The sequence below is a fragment of the Bombyx mori genome, chromosome 20 (assembly GCF_030269925.1).
Source record: "Bombyx mori chromosome 20, ASM3026992v2".
NCBI lineage: Eukaryota > Metazoa > Arthropoda > Insecta > Lepidoptera > Bombycidae > Bombyx > Bombyx mori.
In genome coordinates, this window is record NC_085126.1 from 10,427,135 (window position 1) to 10,442,351 (window position 15,217).

Sequence of the window (15,217 nt, forward strand, 5' to 3'; positions counted from 1 at the left end):
ACCGAATGGTAAACAGTCGACGTCACCCAAAACACGTCATTACGGATCCTCCTGATCCATTAACGGTGCTTTTAGGTACCACAAGCACCGGTCACCGTCCTCGTCGAACCCGTCACTTACGACGAAGGGCTCCACGAGCAAATTAACCCACAGACACAGCCGACTGAGTTTCTCGCCGAATCTTCTCAGTGGGTCGCGTTTCCGTTCCGGTGGTACATTCTGCGAAGCACTGCTCTTGCTAGGGCCAGTATTAGCAACACTCTGGTTTGAGCCCCGTGAGCTCACTTACACGTTAGGGCGAAGCTGAAATAGCCCCTCAAGGCTATCAATCAAATTTAACGGCCGTCTGGTGTAGTGGTAAGTGACATGGTCACTACACAAGGGGGTCGCGGGTTCGAATCCCGCCAAGGAAAGAGATTTGTATGATAAATATAAATGTCTTTTCCAGGGTTATGGATGTATATTAAATATGTGTATGTGTATAATAACAATCTTACATTTATTTCCGTTATCTGGTGCCTGTAACACAACATGGCGTGATTGTTAGTAAATATTTATATTTATATATTATATATTATATTATATATATTATATTAATCAGCATAGGTAGGAATAAAAAAACCTTAGGTGGCTTTTCCATCGACCACCCTTGACATATAAACAAGTGTATGCTTCTTTCATTTTACTTTAATAAATTAGCGTTAATCACGGTATACACGTATAAAGGGCTGGAATTTTTAATATAAAAAAATACATTGATATCATTGTTGTTTAATCAATAAATGAATACATTTTCTTGTTTATTCCATTCAATATATACGTCAATTCTTTATTCAGCATGTACGAATGATTAATATTGAATAAATAGTATTTACCTTTATAATAATAATATAATCTCGTCTTTGTTATTAGCTGTTTTTAACTTTAACTTATCTATTTTATCGTAACTGTAACAAGACCTAATTGTCTAGACAATGGTCGATGTAGGGCCCAGATACAGGCCTTTGATTGTTTAGAAAAAAATAAAATACTTTACATAATAATAGCCTAAAGGACGTTCCTATACCAATATACCAACAATCCTATACCAACTCCAAGTACCCATTTTTGTAATTAAATAAAGAGGGAGAGAGAGAATACACTTTATTTACCAGAATTTATTTAAATTTATCAGTTCAACTTCTACAATGACAATCACAAAATAGTCATAATTTTCGAGGCCCCACTTACGAATTATTGGCCCCCGTTGTTACGTCAGCGAAGTCCTCCTTTGGGCCTCCCGTGGGGGTCCACCAGGACCACTTTGAGAACTAAGGCTATGAACACTATTGTTTATCTCGTAGTGCTCCATGGTAAGTGGCTTTGGGCCAGAATTACTGGTGGTAGGACCTCTTGTGAGTTTACTGGTGGTAGGACCTCTTGTGAGTCCGCACGGGTAGGTACCACCATCCTGCCTATTTCTGCCGTGAAGCAGTAATGCGTTTCGGTTTGAAGGGTGGGGCAGCCGTTGTAACTATACTGAGACCTTAGAACTTATATCTCAAGGTGTGTGGCGCATTTACGTTGTAGATGTCTATGGGTTCCAGTAACCACTTAACACCAGGTGGGCTGTGAGCTCGTCCACACATCTAGGCAATAAAAAATAAAAATAAAAAATTCATTATAGAAGTTACGTTACGTTATCAATTTTAAATATTCATTATATTACGACTGTAGTCATATTACAATATAATGCGATAGCAAAAATTATTGATGACATGATACATATTTGAAAAAATACAACACTAAAAAATGTCCTATTTCCGATTAGTGAGTATTCTAAATTAAATAAGTGAGAATATTGATTGTGTCCATGTGTCGTACGTAGGCGTGCTTTTTTTTGGCCGACTTTATAATTCTTACTAACAAAATGTTATGGTTTTAAAAAAACCTGAAATAAAGTATAAATAAATTTACTTTCGTGACATCCACTTACAGCACGATCAATTAATAAGAACACCAATAAATCTATATAATTAATACGTGAAACAAAAACTTTGTATCCCTTTTTACGAAAATTGCACGGACGGAGGACTATGGAATTTTCCACACTTGTAGAGAATATATAGGAAAGTGTCTGGCAAAAGGAAGAGAGGCCGCCCCAGAACAACTTGGCGTCGCTCGGTGGAGCAGGAGCGAGGGGTCTTGGGCATGACGTGGGAGGAGTTAGAACAGACTGCCCAAGACCGATATAAATGGAAAAATTTGATTCGAGCCCTACACCCCAGCAGAGGGTAATAGGAAAGAATGATGATGATGATGTAGAGAATATAGAGAAGAGTGCACAATGCTAATATTTTTTTTAAATAATGCATAAAAGATACATTAAATTAATAAAGAAAACATTAAACACACTACATACCATGTATTTTACGCACACACGCATGCATACTATTTATTGTCAAACTTTTTTTCTTGACGTCTGTTGTTAAATTGAGAATAGATTAAATATTGTCTGTCTTTATTAATATTTTTTATATTCTTGGCGAAATTTGTGATTATAGAAGTATAAAATACAATCATAATAGTGTACAAACTTACAATTCCAATTAATTATAGTCGAATTTCGACTACTGCGGGACCTCTAGTTGTCACTTTTTTTTTTTTTTTTTTTTCAAAAATTATATTGTTTACTAAATCGTGATTGGAACCCGGTCGCAACTTCTAGAGTTTTTGGGTATATGGTCGTACTCGTAATGTAGCTACAGGGGGTACACGGAGACCAGCTACATTTTGAAAGTGGTCTATGAGAAAAAAAGTTTGGGAACCTCTGATTTTATAGTGTTTGGTGTTTTCATCGATTTCCACTAATCGTAGAGATAATCAAAACTACTTTTTTTTTAATTTTTTTTATTGCATTGATGGATGGACGAGCTCACAGCCCACCTGGTGTTAAGTGGTTACTGGAGCCCATAGACATCTACAACGTAAATGCGCCACCCACCTCGAGATATAAGTTCTAAGGTCTCAGTATAGTTACAACGGCTACCCCCACCCTTCGAACCGAAACGCATTACTGCTTCACGGCGGAAATAGGCGAAGTCGTGGTACCTACCCGTGCGGACTCCCAAGAGGTCCTACCACCAGTGATAGACTTTTACGGTTTAATGTGCTTTGAATTAAAACTGATTTAATTTATTGTACAAAAAAAAATCCCGAAGGCGAATCCGTAAAAATAGTTTAAGCAAGCAAAAATATCAATCGATCAAACACAGATATTCTCCAATAACATTAGTTGCTGAGACGTCGACGCGGAATTATCATTTTTGATATCTCAAAAAGCGCGTTCAGTGTTTTCAGTTTCTTCAGTACTAACAATGAATCTCTCGTGGCAAGTCGCGTTCAGGTAAGGTTTATATTTAATACGCTTTTATTAGCTTCAGACGTATGTATGTTTGTAACGGAATCTTTGAACATGATTTTGACCCCCTTCAAAACGTCGGATTAACTCGAAATTTGGAATACTTATTGAGGAACGATGACAATTCAATATTTAAAAAAAAATTGACTTTTTTAATTTTGATAAAATTGAAATTCAACTAATAAATTAAAAATAAATAATAGTTTAAATAAAACTAACAAAATACGCTTTTATAGAAAATCCAACTAAAAAATAGATAGTAAATTTTAATATATTTGAATTAAAAATAGTGTAAGAAAAAATTATTTTATTGTAAAAAAAGCGTGGGGCGCTTTTCAGGATATTATCAAAATAATAGGAGTGGGTAATATCGGTTTTGCCGCGTATCGAATCGTATCTATATATCGAGGATCAATATCGGATATTGAATCTATATATTTTCTGAATCTGTATATTGATGGATGCTAGTAGATTTTCTCGATTCATGATATTTGAGATTTGAAACGATACGCTGATATAATATCGTAGTAGATATAGATTTAAGTCAACGTTATACGGTTGGTTTTCTGATATCAATATATAATATGATCTTAAAGTAATAAAAATAACATGAAAATAAAAATATCAAAAAAACTTTGTGTCTTAATTTAAAATTACAAAATATACCAAAAGAGTGTAGATTTCAAAAGTTTAATACAAACACAAGAAATAAATTCAATTATTTGGATTCAACTAAAAATAGAAAAATGTGTACTTTAAAAATCAAACACAAAAAACTTTTAAGTATTTATAAACACTTGTCCAAAAATTCTAGTTCAAGGTCAAAGCGCGTGAAATTAAATTCAACGATGCAAATAGGCTATACTGCATTCAAGTTAGGGTCGAAAGTTGAAACTTCTTTCCTTAATTGTATCCTGCTGATACGCTAAGAATAATCTACAGACATATGGACTTAAATATAAGGTTTACAATTGTATGGATAATGCCTGTTTCTGTTTCATTCATCACATGATATCCCTATCGTGCGCTCACTCACTCTGGCCGATTCGATACGAACCAAACGAATATTGCTGATATTAACGAATCGGTACGATATGCCGATGCGCATCACATCGAGCAATATCGTGTATCGGCTGATATCGAAATATAGATTTCGATTCACGAATCGGTCCGATATGGCGATGCGCATCACATCGAGCAATATCGTGTATCGGCTGATATCGATATATAGATTTCGTGCGGGGCGATATCGGATTCAACGATATTGCTGCGATATATAGATATTGAATCTATATACGATTTATATCACCCACTCCTACAAAATAACCCCACGCTATAGTAGTCTAGTAGTAAGCCTATACGCCTCGTGGCCACCTAAGAATACGCACGCTTGTCTCGCTTCGTCTCTTAATCAGTTTCTCAAACTTTTATAAATATTTTAACTTTTTGTTATTATCACTATCATTTCTTAAAATGCATACCTGTGCGAATTGTGGTACTCAACACACCGACGGAACAATATGCAGCATTTGCAAGAATCATTATGATTTTCCATGTTCTGGAGTGACGGAATCCGGCTATCGCAGATTAGGTGAACGGAAAAATACCTGACGGTGCCTGAAGTGTAAAGGGCCCCAGGACGCAATACAGGAACAACTTAGTCAAATCCTATCTCGACTGGCTCCGTTAGCAACAGTGGTGGAAGACATTAAGAGCATTAAGGCTGAAATAGGCGATCTCAAGAATTCCCTCGAGCTGGCATATCAACTCACTGGTGATCTCTCGAACACGGTGAAGGACTTGGGCACTAGGATATGTACAGTTGAAAATATCGGCAGTGAGGTTCCTGCTCTTCGTGACGAAATTACCAGGTTGAACAATGAGCTACAGGACCGGGACCAGTGGGCCCGTGCGAATAACGTGGAGATCCGTGGTATACCGGAAAAGAAGGGTGAAAATCTATATGATGTCGTCAGCTGTATCGGCCAACTTTATAATATTTCCATTACGAAAGAGGAGATTAATTACATTGCACGTATCCCAACTCGTGTGCTGAAGGCTGAAAAATCTATTATTGTTGCGTTCAACAATAGGTATCGCAAGGAGGAACTTATCGCTTTAGCTCGTAAAATTAAGAAGAACAGTCTCTCGGACTTGGGTATACGAGGAGAGGGAAAATTTTATCTGAACGACCATTTGACGCAGCGTAATAAAACATTATTAAACAAAGCAAAGTCGCTCGCGAAGGATAATAATTTCCAATATATTTGGGTAAAACATTGTAAAATAATGGCCCGCAAATCAGATACATCCCCGATATTTTTTATAAAAGAGGAAAGGGATTTGAAGAAGATAACCTGAATAATAATCAATATTTCTTTTTATTAAGTATTTTTTATCACACAAAATTTATTTTCTTTTCATTATTCTTCAAAGTTTGCTCTAATAAGAAGTCAACTGTTAAAAGTTTGAGAGCCGCATGCAACCTCGCGCATTATTATTACCTATATTTTTATTATTACGAAGTGTGCATCCAGTTCAGGTACGTAAGTTCAGCTATATTCATACGTTTATCGTTATGCATTACGTCGCTTAGCCATGTCATAGTGCACATTATCGCTTGCGTTTTGCTACTTCGGTTCCGCTCATTATCGCTTGATAAGTGTGAACCGATCGTGCTCGAGCGATCGTGTGCGATGCCATGTAAGTTTTTTTTACTACCCTATTCTTACAATATTAAAATTAAATTTTATTTGTTAAATGTATTACTTTTAGGATTTGAGTATTTACTATTTCTACAATATCGTTTTGTTTTGCTGAATTACTTTGTTCGTGAAAATGATTGTCTTGGTACGTTTATTAAAATCAATTTATATTATTCTTTATTATTGTTTATAATATTACGTTTAAAATTGCTTATTTCGATTTATTTCAGCTATTGTATCAAAATTCTTATCAAATGGCTAATGTAAAGCTTAGTATTTATTATCAAAACACTAGAGGGTTACGTACCAAAACAATTGATTTTAAAAGAAATGTCCTACTTAATAACTATGATGTTATCTTAATCACGGAAACTTGGTTAATGGATAGTATTGGTGACTGTGAGCTGTTCGATGATAGGTACATTGTGTTTAGACGGGATAGAAATTATATAGCTACAAATGAATTGTATGGTGGAGGCGTACTGATAGCGATACGACGCGATCTTACGGCGTCGCGTCGCCCGGAATGGTCGTCTTCTGCCGAGGATATATGGGTTACGGTGACATTCAATACTAAAAGTCGTGGTGTTGTAAATATACACATTTGTTCCCTCTATTTATGTGATGAAAACCTTGGCTACAACTTCAATTCTCAGCTAACCAACTTTACAGACAAACTCTCTCTAGCAATGGACTCATGCCCTAATGATACATTTATAGTTACCGGTGATTTTAATATGAGAGATATCAAATGGTCTTTTGACACTGACGAAGATCTTACACAGCCACAGGGCATTAGTGGGAATGCGCAAATCTACTTTTTTGATGTCTTGGCAGAATGTAATTTCTATCAATTTAATTACTTTTATAATATTAATAATAGGGTACTTGATTGGGTTTTATCGAACTCAAAGCTTGAAATCAGTGCTTGTGACGACCCTTTAGTGAAGGAGGATGTTCATCATAAATCGTTGAATATATTTCTGTCTTTAACTGATATAAAACAGTCAATAGTTCAACCTAGGTTAAAGTATTGCTTCCACTCTGGAAATTTTGAGTCTATTAACTCGTCACTTGCGGATATAGACTGGGACAGCTTTTTACTAAATTTTTCCATTGACGAGGCCCTCGATAATTTTTATAAGATCTTATATGACGTAATCGATAAGCACGTTCCTCGAAAGTATTATGCTCCTAGTTTGTTCCCACCCTGGTACACATCCCCGTTAAAAAAAGTTTTGAAGGAAAAATACAAATTTTTGAAAAAATACCAGAAATACAGCAATACTGACGATTATGAAACCTTTTCTCTCCTCCGTAAGAGAGCTAAAATATTGGAAGATGATTGTTATAGAGCTTATATCGCGTCGGTCGAAAGTTCTATCTTAAAGGATCCTAAGTTCTTCTGGAGATTTGTTACAACTAACAAAGGTAGCGCAAATAACCTTCCTTCTACTCTCACATACGAAGGACAAACAACTGACTCTGGGGACGTTATCTGTAATCTTTTTTGTGAATACTTCCAATCAAATTTCTTTAATACTGCTACGGCTGATCACAGTACTGCTGACCAGCTCCTGGGTGTTAATACAAACATTGCACACTCTGACTGTATATGAGTCGTCTATTATCAAAGGTGGCAATCTGTGCATTTGGACAAAAAAATGTTATTGATATGTCAATACAGATTGATTTGAATATAATCGTCTCCTTCAAAGAATACGGATCAAAACCTGCATTAAATAAAGGTTAATACTTAACCTGTTATTTATCTAAGATGTCGTTCAGAAGGTTTAGGGGGTTGGTGCTTCCCGCTTCCGTAGGTTTAACCCGCGATTCCCTACAAGTGACCCCTGGGTGGTGCTAAACGGGAGCCGAAAACATAACCGGTGGTAGGACCTAGTCCGACTGGCTGGCGACCACCCTCCAACTAGAGTCCGCCGCCAAATAGCCTAGCTGTGTTCCGGCGTGTGGGTTGGAGAGCCAGTTCTATCCCTTCCCTTTCCCCTTCCTTGTTGGGGTTGAGTCTTGGTGACGCCTGGAACTTGCGGAGCAGACGTGCGTGCGAACTCACGGGGCGTGATTGTTTGACGGGGGTATAGGGAGACCCAGTGAAACGGTACCCGCTGCCGCCCGCCGGTCAGTAGGGGACCTGAACCCGGGTGTCTCTACTAAACTCCGCCCCGGGAAGCTGTCCCGCCAACCGGTGTAAAATCCTGCCGTGCGGTCGTCGTGCCGGAGTCGGAGACCGGAGTGGATCCCGGCGATCGCACGCAGAGTGGACTGGGGGCCCTTCCATGCCCTGCGTCAGTCTCTCACGTAACCCGTGGTCGAGCACGTACTATGTTCTGCGCTTCATTCAGGTGTTGCCTCGATCTCACCTCCAACATCCTACCTCTCCTAATCCTACTCTCCGCAAACTTAAATATCATGAAGACGACAAAAAAAAGGAAAAGGGTTTCACAGGCGGTCCCCCATTCCACATTTAATGTGGATTTCAGCAATGTCAGGGGCCTACATAGCAACCTTGACGCCGTACACCACCACCTTGAGACGGCGCAGCCTGCCCTGCTTTTTTTAACGGAGACGCAGATATCTGCTCCGGATGATACCTCATACCTTGAATACCCCGGCTACGTATTGGAGCACAACTTCCTGCGTAAAGCCGGGGTGTGCGTATTCGTCCGGGCTGATGTCTGTTGTCGCCGTCTTCGGGGCCTCGAACAACGGGACCTGTCCCTCTTGTGGCTGCGCGTAGATCACGGGGGCCGTAGCCGAATCTACGCGTGCCTGTACAGGTCCCACAGCAGTGATGCAGGTTCAGCTCTGTTTGAGCATGTGCAAGAGGGGACTAACCGCGTGCTTGAGCAGTACCCATCTGCGGAGGTGGTGGTTCTTGGAGACTTTAACGCTCACCACCAAGAGTGGTTGGGATCCAGAACCACTGACCTCCCGGGTCGGACTGCCTACGATTTCGCCTTGGCCTACGGCTTCTCCCAGCTAGTGACACAGCCCACCCGTGTCCCAGATATCGAGGGGCACGAGCCTTCTTTGTTGGACCTTCTGCTGACCACAGATCCGGCCGGATACAGTGTGGTGGTCGACGCTCCGCTTGGATCGTCTGATCACTGCCTTATTCGTGCTGCCGTACCACTCTCTCGTCCTGATCGTCGAACGACGACCAGGTATCGAAGAGTTTGGCGGTATATGTCAGCAGACTGGGATGGATTGCGTGAATTTTACGCATCCTACCCATGGGGGCGGTTCTGCTTTTCCTCTGCTGATCCTGACGTCTGTGCGGACCGTCTTAAAGACGTGGTACTCCAGGGGATGGAATTGTTTATTCCCTCCTCTGAAGTGCCCGTTGGGGGTCGCAGCAGACCCTGGTATAACAATGCCAGCAGGGATGCTGCACACCTCAAGCGGTCCGCATACGTGGCATGGGATAATGCCAGGAGACGTCGGGATCCTAACATCTCAGGGGAAAGGCGGAAATATAACGCCGCTTCCAGGTCCTACAAGAAGGTAATTGCCAAGGCGAAGTCGGAGCACGTCGCTAGAGTTGGCGAGCGATTGAAGAGCTATCCCTCCGGGAGCCGTGCTTTTTGGTCGCTCGCCAAAGCTGCAGAAGGAAACTTCTGCAGGTCTAGTCTCCCACCACTGCGCAAGTCCGATGACAATCTGGCCCACAGCGCGAAAGAGAAGGCTGACCTTCTGGTCAAACTCTTCGCCTCGAACTCGACTGTGGACGACGGGGGTGCCACACCACCGAACATCCCCCGGTGTGATAGCTCCCTGCCGGAAATCTGCTTAACACAGTGTGCAGTCAGGCGGGAGCTCAGACTCCTGGACGTCCATAAGTCGAGTGGGCCAGACGGCATCCCCGCAGTGGTTTTGAAAACGTGCGCCCCTGAGCTGACACCTGCGCTAACGCGTTTGTATCGCCTCTCTTATTGCACTAACAGGGTTCCGTCTTCATGGAAGACCGCCCACGTCCACCCTATCCCCAAGAAGGGTGACCGGTCGGACCCATCGAGCTACAGGCCTATCGCGATAACTTCCTTGCTTTCCAAGGTGATGGAGCGAATTATAAATACACAACTCCTGAAGTATCTTGAAGATCGCCAGCTGATCAGTGACCGACAGTACGGTTTCCGTCACGGTCGCTCAGCTGGCGATCTTCTTGTATACCTTACTCACAGGTGGGCTGAAGCCTTGGAGAGCAAGGGCGAGGCTCTTGCTGTGAGCCTTGATATCGCGAAGGCCTTCGACAGGGTCTGGCATAGGGCACTTCTATCGAAGTTACCATCTTACGGAATCCCCGAGGGTCTCTGCAAGTGGATCGCTAGCTTTTTGGATGGGCGGAGCATCACGGTCGTTGTAGACGGTGACTGTTCTGATACCATGACCATTAACGCTAGCGTTCCACAAGGTTCGGTGCTCTCCCCCACGCTTTTCATCCTGTATATCAATGACATGCTGTCTATTGATGGCATGCATTGCTATGCAGATGATAGCACGGGGGATGCGCGATATATCGGCCATCAGAGTCTCTCTCGGAGCGTGGTGCAAGAGAGACGATCAAAACTTGTGTCTGAAGTGGAGAACTCTCTGGGGCGAGTCTCCAAATGGGGTGAATCGAACTTAGTTCAATTCAACCCGTTGAAGACACAGGTTTGCGCGTTCACTGCGAAGAAGGACCCCTTTGTCATGGCGCCGCAATTCCAAGGAGTATCCCTGCAACCTTCCGAGAGTATCGGGATACTTGGGGTCGACATTTCGAGCGATGTCCAGTTTCGGAGTCATTTGGAAGGCAAAGCCAAGTTGGCGTCCAAAATGCTGGGAGTCCTCAACAGAGCGAAGCGGTACTTCACGCCTGGACAAAGACTTTTGCTTTATAAAGCACAAGTCCGGCCTCGCGTGGAGTACTGCTCCCATCTCTGGGCCGGGGCTCCCAAATACCAGCTTCTTCCATTTGACTCCATACAGAGGAGGGCCGTTCGGATTGTCGATAATCCCATTCTCTCGGATCGTTTGGAGCCTCTGGGTCTGCGGAGGGACTTCGGTTCCCTCTGTATTTTGTACCGTATGTTCCATGGGGAGTGCTCTGAGGAATTGTTCGAGATGATACCAGCATCTCGTTTTTACCATCGCACCGCCCGCCACCGGAGTAGAGTTCATCCATACTACCTGGAGCCACTGCGGTCATCCACAGTGCGTTTCCAGAGATCTTTTTTGCCACGTACCATCCGGCTATGGAATGAGCTCCCCTCCACGGTGTTTCCCGAGCGCTATGACATGTCCTTCTTCAAACGAGGCTTATGGAGAGTATTAAGCGGTAGGCAGCGGCTTGGCTCTGCCCCTGGCATTGCTGAAGTCCATGGGCGACGGTAACCACTTACCATCAGGTGGGCCGTACGCCCGTCTGCCTACAAAGGCAATAAAAAAAAAATAAAAAAAAGAGTTTTGTGACTGCCAATGGAATACAAAGTCAATAATTCGTTTTTCTGATTTACCAATAATTGTCCAAAAGTCACATTGCCGGCTTTGATAATAGTCGACTCATATCCAGTATTGAAATTGATCCGGCTGAGATTTTGAAGCTGCTAAAGGCTTTAGATCTGTCAAAAGCAGCAGGTCCTGATAGGATTCCACTCCTATTCATAGTTAGGTGTTCTGAGAACTTGCTTGCGCCTTTGGTCATACTTTACCGTAGGTCAATTCATGAAGGAATCGTACCTGTGATCTGGAAATCTGCGTTCATAACACCTGTTCACAAAAAAGGCAATAAAGAAAATATAAAAAATTATAGGCCTATATCAAAATTGTGCTTATTTTTTTTATTTTTTTTTATTGCTTAGATGGGTGGACGAGCTCACAGCCCACCTGTTGTTAAGTGGTTACTGGAGCCCATAGACATCTACAACGTAAATGCGCCACCCACCTTGAGATATAAGTTGTAAGGTCTCAGTATAGTTACAACGGCTGCCCCACCCTTCAAACCGAAACGCATTACTGCTTCACGGCAGAAATAGGCAGGGCGGTGGTACCTACCCGTGCGGACTCACAAGAGGTCCTACCACCAGTAATTACGCAAATTATAATTTTGCGGGTTTCAATTTTATTACACGATGTTATTCCTTCACCGTGGAAGTCAATCGTGAACATTTGCCGAGTACATATTTCATTAGAAAAATTGGTACCCACCTGAGATTCGAACACCGGCGCATCGCTCAACACGAATGCACCGGACGTCTTATCCCTTAGGCCACGACGACTTCTAGACGACGATTTGCTAAACTGTTTGAACGAGTTGTGTATTCACAGTTGTACGCTTTTTTAAAACCTACCTTCATAGCGCAACAACATGGTTTCTTGAAGAATAGATCGACTACCACTAACCTAGTTACCTTCACGGAATATCTCACACGTAATATGGATTCTGGTGGTCAAGTTGATGCTGTCTTTACTGATTTCAGTAAGGCATTCGACCGCATCGATCACACGATTCTGCTACAAAAGCTCTTTAATGCTGGAATTCATGGTAGTCTCTTCAGGTGGTTTTCTTCTTATGTTGAAAATAGATCACAAAAGGTTGTGGTCAACGGAAATGCTTCTTCCTGGGGAGGGATCCCTTCTGGTGTTCCTCAAGGGTCTCTGCTCGGCCCGTTGATGTTTAATATCTTTATAAATGATATAGGTACATGTTTTCGGTCTTCGGACTTCCTCTTGTATGCGGATGACATGAAAGTTTATAGAAAAGTTAACTCTTCCAATGATTGTCAGATGATACAGGAGGATCTTTCAAGGCTCGAGGAATATTGTCATCTTAACAAATTAGACCTCAACGTTTCGAAGTGTTTTGCCATGACCTTCACACATAAGACTACACCTGTTAAGTTCACATATCAGCTTATAGGAACCAATCTGGCAAATGTAGATGAACTTTGCGATCTGGGGGTAACACATGATAGGAAACTGTCTTATGAGAAGCATATAGACAATATAGTGAAAAGAGCCTATATATCATTAGGTTTTATCAAGCGGCTTGGTGCGCAATTTACTAGTGCTAAAATTTTTAAGGTGCTGTACTGTGCATATGTGCGCAGTATCCTAGAGTATTGTTCGCAGGTATGGAATCCGCGATATAAAATTTATATAAATAGATTGGAGACCATACAGACCAAATTCATGAGGTTTCTTCAATTTAAAACTAAAGTGTATGATCCCGACTACGAGACGAGATGTAGAAGGCATCACTGGAGGAAAGACGTAGGATAGCTGATATTGTTCTTTATAGCAAAATAGCTCAGTCTGAGGTGGACTCGTCTTATCTTCTATCGTTGTTATGTTTAAGGGTGCCCCCGAGATCCATAATGCGCGAGAGCCGTCAATCATCTCGTCTCGGAGTACCTCGTGGTGGTACAAATTACAGACGTAATGCATTCTTTATAAGAGCTGCTAACAGTTTCAATGCTCTAGCTGACTTCCCTGAACTGGACATTTTCAACACTTCTACTAAGAGTATTAGGAGATCATTAGTCAGTCGATGGTTGAATGCAAATATTTAATTAATTATTTTCTATTTACTACGTTTTTCTGTTTTTTTATTTTCTCAAACTGTTTTATTTTTGTTTTTGTTTTACGTTTTACTTTAATTATTTAATTCTAGGCGATGCGACGCCTCAATCGTTTGTAGTTATTTAAATGCGGAGACATTTAAATGGTGTTTAGTTGTAAGGTTAGAGTTTATATAGTTTAAGTTCACTGTTTGTCTTCCTAATAAAATAAAATAAAATTAAAATAAAATAAAATAAAATACTGACATCTAAGCTGAAATAAATGATTTTGAATTTGAATTTGATACATGGTATTCTTTAGAGGAGGCCTTCACCTTCATATTTTGAGGAGGGTTCATGTAAACAAACTTTTGTATTTACATACTATAAACTTTTTTTTTAAAAGCACTATCTACATTTATAATTTTTTAAGCGAGGGGAGGGAGGGAAGAGGGATGAGAGGAGGAAGGAGAAAGGGGTAAATAAGTGTTAACAGCTATTATTTTTTCTTCTTTCCTTTTTTTCTTTTCTTCTTTATAATTTTATCGTCATACTTAAAGTGTATGTAACCTATTATTTGCATGAAATAAAAGGCTTATTATTATTATTATTTTTATTTTCATTGTAGAAGTTACTTTACGTTATTAATTTTAAATATTCATTATATTAAGACTGTAATCAATATTACAATAATTATAATGCTATAGCAAACATTTTTGATAAAATGATACATATTTGAAAAAATACAACACTAAAAAATGTCCTATTTCCGAATAGTGAGTATTCTAAATTAAATAAGTGAGAATTTATTGTGTCCTTGTGTCGTAGGCTTGCTTTTTTTTTTGGCCGACTTTATAGTTCTTACTAAAAAAATGTTATGGTTTTAAAAAAAACTGAAATAAAGTATAAATAAAGGAGAAACCCCATTCTGGGCCTAAGCGTTACACGAATGGGATATGTACCAAAAAATTCGTCTATTTTGTTTGATTAACCTATTGAAATCTTAGCTTCATTGACAATGGCCAAGTGTAGAAAATAAGTTGAATTCTATTTTTTGTTTTAAACAATCTTTGTAAACATCTGCAACACTTATTTCAATATACGTAACTAGCTCCACAAACGTGTGGGTTAGAATTAGAGCATCCCTAAAATAGGATCGATAAAAAAGTTTTTATTAAAATTAAAATAAGACTGACCTAAAGGTCCTAGTTACCAGGTCATAAAATCTCTTAAAAAATCATTTCGTGCGCAGCGCGTTTCGCATCTACGTTGTTTTTAATTTTTGGCTTCGTTCGTTTTCGTAAACAATCTAATGCACGATTTCTCGTAACAGGTTCCATTTTTATTTTCAAAGCAACCTGTTGCTACAACAGGTTTCGTAAAAAATTACTCATCATTAGTAGGAAACAGCCTTAAAAATATCGTTTTTTATTAAAATATCTCGAACAATAAACATAACCTAAAATGTAAACATTGTCTGATTTTACCAATTTGGCCATTGCTGGGAGACCTGAAAATTGGGCTCATGAAACCTTCTTAGGTATTGTAATTTA

At 40.3% G+C, this 15,217-nt stretch overlaps 1 protein-coding gene across 1 annotated transcript; it reads left to right on the forward strand.

Moving 5' to 3' along the window:
* The first annotated feature begins 4,873 nt into the window (after positions 1-4,873).
* LOC119630062 (uncharacterized) lies at positions 4,874-5,761 on the forward strand. The gene is made up of 2 exons (XM_038018134.1): positions 4,874-4,991; positions 5,091-5,761. Exons 1-2 carry the CDS (start codon positions 4,874-4,876, stop codon positions 5,759-5,761), a joined length of 789 nt encoding a protein of 262 aa, XP_037874062.1.
* The last annotated feature ends 9,456 nt before the right edge of the window (positions 5,762-15,217 follow it).

Coding starts and splice junctions, on each gene's coding strand:
- LOC119630062 (XM_038018134.1), top strand. CDS start 4,874: ATGCATACCTGTGCGAATTGTGGTACTCAACACACCGACGGAACAATA. Junction 4,992..5,090: donor ATCCGGCTATCGCAGATTAG/GTGAACGGAAAA, acceptor TGGCTCCGTTAG/CAACAGTGGTGGAAGACATT.